Source organism: Cebus imitator, unplaced genomic scaffold, assembly GCF_001604975.1.
Source record: "Cebus imitator isolate Cc_AM_T3 unplaced genomic scaffold, Cebus_imitator-1.0 Scaffold312, whole genome shotgun sequence".
Taxonomy (NCBI): domain Eukaryota; kingdom Metazoa; phylum Chordata; class Mammalia; order Primates; family Cebidae; genus Cebus; species Cebus imitator.
In genome coordinates, this window is record NW_016107627.1 from 2,392,566 (window position 1) to 2,396,888 (window position 4,323).

Genomic DNA, 4,323 nt, shown 5'->3' on the forward strand with positions numbered 1-4,323 from the left:
TGTATTTTCAGTAGAGACAGGGTTTTACCATGTTGGCCAAGCTGGGCTCAAACCTCTGATCTCAAGTTATCCACCTGCCTTGGCCTCCCAAAGTTCTGGAATTATAGGCGTGAGCCATGGCGCCCAGCCCTTATATTATTTTTTAAAAAGTGAATAAATGAAAAATTACATTTCTTTACCTAAATTTGCTTTATTTATATATGATTCCCTACTGATACTTTGTTGTAGACTCTGAAATTTTTTTTCCTGTCTACTTTTCAAATGATAATGAAACAGATAAACTAGATCGTGAAGATCATGAATGAGCTCTTGTACCTCAGTTCCTTCCACATACTAAGCACTGAATGAATGGCAGTTCTCTTGACTGATTTTAGAGAAACCTGCTCTGGTATTCTCCCTGATGTAGTAAGTATCCATAAGGAGTTGCACTTGCAGAAGGTGACAGGTCATTGCATCTGGACTGAGCCGTGGAGATCCCAGCCCTTCCTTCTGCACGTGAGAAAATGCAGATTTGGGAGGCTCTTAAATCTTACGAAGTCCATTGGCTGCCACGTGGTGGCACAGCTCAAAACCTTACGTGGAGAAATGCAAAATTTCAATGCATAAAGTAAAAAATGTTAGGTTTCATGATCACTTTTACAAATGAAATCTTTTTTTTTTTTCATTATTCTCTTGAGAAATTGGATTCCAGGACCCTTAAGAACTCTGTGGCTCATTTTCTCAAACATACGTGCTTTTTAGAAGCCTGCCTATTTGAAGCAGCGGATCTTACTTTTTGGTCAATGTATTTGTTGTCCTCAATTGCCGAGCGTTTTGAGTGGTCGCAGGATGAGGAGGAGGTGGAAGGGAGGCTTCTCAGGAGGCAACATGTGTCCTGTTGCTGGCGGTCAATAAACTGCTTCATAAAACTCTCCCTTTTCAAATGAAGTACACGCACATCACGCATTATTAATGGAATAGAGCAAGTGGCAGCATTTTGCAATGACGAGTTTGCTTGAGCAAAGATAAAGCAGTGACAATAGATCATAGAAAACTAGATTATGACTAACATATTTCATTAGCGACAGCTTCCTGAATCTCAGTGACTCCTGCTTAAAAAAGCAATACCCTTGAAAGAATTTTTAAGTAATATTATTCATTAACTGACAGTAGCTTTTTGAATCTTATTGTGGTAATAAAACACTTTTTTTTCCTCCTCTAAGACTTGGAAGAATTTGTTCCTCTCTCTAAATGTCCGTTTATCTTAAGAATGATTAAGAAAGAATTTTACATTTTCAGACTCAAAAGCAAGTGCCTTCACCTGATCTTCAAAGCATAATAAAAATTCAAGTAACATCCCTTCAAATAACCAAATTCAATTAATTTTGTTTTTTTTTTCAAATCAGAAATGCAAATATATTTCTATTTGAATTTTAAGTATTATGGCACTACATCCAGTCTCATACTTTTATAACCCCTACATAATGATTTTTAAAACTAGTGACATATTACTATAACTGTATTTGTAACTTCTTGATCTAGAACTACAAGCATTTCCTTTTATTATTAAAAATAGGTGTTTAAAGCATCTTTTATGCATTTGCTTAATTGGAGGGCAAACGGCAAAAAATCAAATTAGTATGAATGGAAAAATGGCACGGTTCTTCTTTTAAAAAACGGAGGACAAATTACATGGCAACCTGGCATGGTAGCTTAAATAAACGCTGTAGTAGTATGGAAACCGGAACAGCTGTGGTTCCTCTGTTTTGTTGAAAATAAAAGCACCACAGAGGCAATTTTATTCTTATATGGTTGGGGTCAGAGACTGACGTCTACCTGCCGTCCCTGCAACACTGAGGAGCTTCGCCAGTTTGCTGGGAGGTCCCATCCCCAAGGAGTCATCTCAGAAGCGATGGGAAGTAGCCTTCTTGCTTTGGCTACTGTAGTTATAATGTGACTTTTTTCTGAATACATTGCTTAAAAGAGTCATTTTATTTAAAAAAAATACAGGTTGAGGTAGTAGAAAGATAGATAACAACAAAATAGAAAGAAATCAAACCCACAAACACTTAAAAGAAGAGTTAACTCAGATTTAAGATAATGAATCTTTTACAACATATGTGAAACATGCAATTAAAGAAATACTTCGGTACCTGATTTTAGGAACTGTGAAATCTGAAGGAAGCTTTGAGATTTTCACCATTTGTGGTCTGTTTGGAAATTTTTCAAAAATTCGCAGGCGCAAAGGGAGCTTTTCTTTGGTGTCCGCATTTGCTTCACTTTGCTTTAACTAAAGAAAAAACAGAAGAAAAAAAGAGGGAAGCTATAATACTATCAGACATGAATTACACAATAGTTACACAATGGAAGCAATACTAAGTAATTACAGAAAATGCCAGTAGATGGCAGCAAAGGCCTACCAAGTGTATGCCATAAATCGCTCCAGGAGCTAAAACTTTTGAGTTCCAGAAAAATTAAAACAAAAACAAAAATTAAAAAACACTAAACCAGAGAAAACATTTGAGGAAAACTTTATGTTATTTTATTCCTAAAGATAAGCCTCTTTTTACCTCAGATATTTTTAATGATTTACTGTTACTCACATATTTAAACAATAAAATTTGTCTCACACATGTATAATGCTAGAATTAAAAATTTTAAACACCACGGAAAAACAAGAAAAATTAACTACAGAATCATGCCAAGTAGTAGTATTTGTGAAGAGATACAATGGCAAGAAAATTGAGTATGTCGTTTGCAGATTAAAAAAGAAAAGCTCAATGCAGAAATGCCGCATTTGGTCCATACAGCAAGAGTTTTGCAATTTGCTGTAAACATGCTTGCGAATGATGAACTAAAGTGCCATATGTTATCTTTGTGAGAAATGACAATCAAATGGATTTATTTAGGAGTATATATTTATATTTCTACCAACTGAATTTCAGGGAAGCTGAGGTTTACCGTCGTAAACTAGAACCAAGGCTGAACTAAGACATTAAAATACAGACCGTGGCTTGCAGAATTCATGCGATGCTTTCCTATGCTCTCTTTTTCTCCCCCAGTGCTGATGTCTGGGAGTCCCTCTCTACTTCTGTTTACCTCTCCCCTCTACCGCGTCTACAGACTGGAACACACTTCCCCATGTCTGCCCTGTCTTCTGTCCCGGCTTCGTAAACTCCATCTTGTAATGCTGATCCCTTTCAAAGAATACATTTAATTCAGGCTGCCTTTTTGGAGGGATTTGGGAGGCAGGTTTCAAAAACCTTCAGCTCATTTACCTCCTTGTTGGGTATGCTTTTACTTTATAACCACGATTTGTCTTAGGAGTTGTGTAAAGATAAACATGAGAGGCCAAGAGAGCTTTTAAAACAGGAAGACATGGCAATGCATCCATACTACACGTGGAAATACAATCTGGCTAAAGAGAACATGAGGGCTTCTTCTTGGGGAAACATCCCCATTTCAGTATGACAGATGACTCAACTATCCAATTGATTGTGAGCTCATGATGAGATTACACATCCTGATTTCTGGTTTTCTTATTAGGCTGCAGAAATTGCTCTTACGTTTTTGTTTTGTGTAACATAAACATTTTCCTTAGCCATGTGTATATCTGATTTGATTTGTGGGTAGCCTTTGGGTTTTCTGTCTTAGATGGTAATCTTATTCAGAGAAGAAGTCACTGCTGTTCACTGCCTTCCTCCCCTGCTAACCGGAGCGCTCAACACAGTAATGTGTGCAAAATGGCACGTTCTCAACACCTTGATGGTTATGATGACGACAGTGGTAAGGAATTAGCTCCCAGAGGCACAAAACAAAAACTAGTAGCATCTCCGTGAGGTGCAGACAATTAGAAAAATGATTCCATACACAAATAAAGAGATTTACTAAGAAGAGACTTGTTTTCTAAAAGTTGATACAAGTGGTAGAAAAATATTTGTCAGTGGCAAGTAGAGCAGAAACAGAAAAAGCAGTTCATTGATTAGAACACATCAGAGTGTAAGGCAGGTATATCAGGCCAAAGGTGGTGAGACAGAGCAGAACTAAAGTATCTGTTAATTCATGCATTTGCTGACTCTTTTTTATACATTGACATTGTCACTTATAAATCAAATCTTATAGGTCAGGTTCTGTGCTATGCCTAGCCAAAATCTCAGGTTTTGTACAGGGTATATAACAATAAATAAGTCACTGCACTGGTCTTCACTGAGCCCACAGTGTAGCTGGGTAGATAGTTCTATAAACAGACAATGATAATACAATAGAATGGCCACTCTGGTGGATATAGGAACAGAGTACTTGGGAACAGAAGGTAGAGAGCAAAGAGAGAAATAAGAAAAAAAA

General features: G+C 37.0%; 1 protein-coding gene across 5 annotated transcripts in view; it reads right to left on the bottom strand.

Annotated features, from left to right (window-relative positions):
- Positions 1–4,323, bottom strand: part of NALCN (sodium leak channel, non-selective) — a 369,956-nt gene that overhangs the window by 89,998 nt on the left and 275,635 nt on the right. For all 5 annotated transcript variants that reach the window (XM_037729607.1, XM_017503589.2, XM_017503587.2 and 2 more), the window contains 2 exons: positions 2,133–2,269; positions 773–914 (listed from right to left, as the gene is read on the bottom strand). In XM_037729607.1, the coding sequence (XP_037585535.1) occupies positions 773–914; positions 2,133–2,269 (279 nt within the window). The remainder of the gene's footprint in view (positions 1–772; positions 915–2,132; positions 2,270–4,323) is intronic.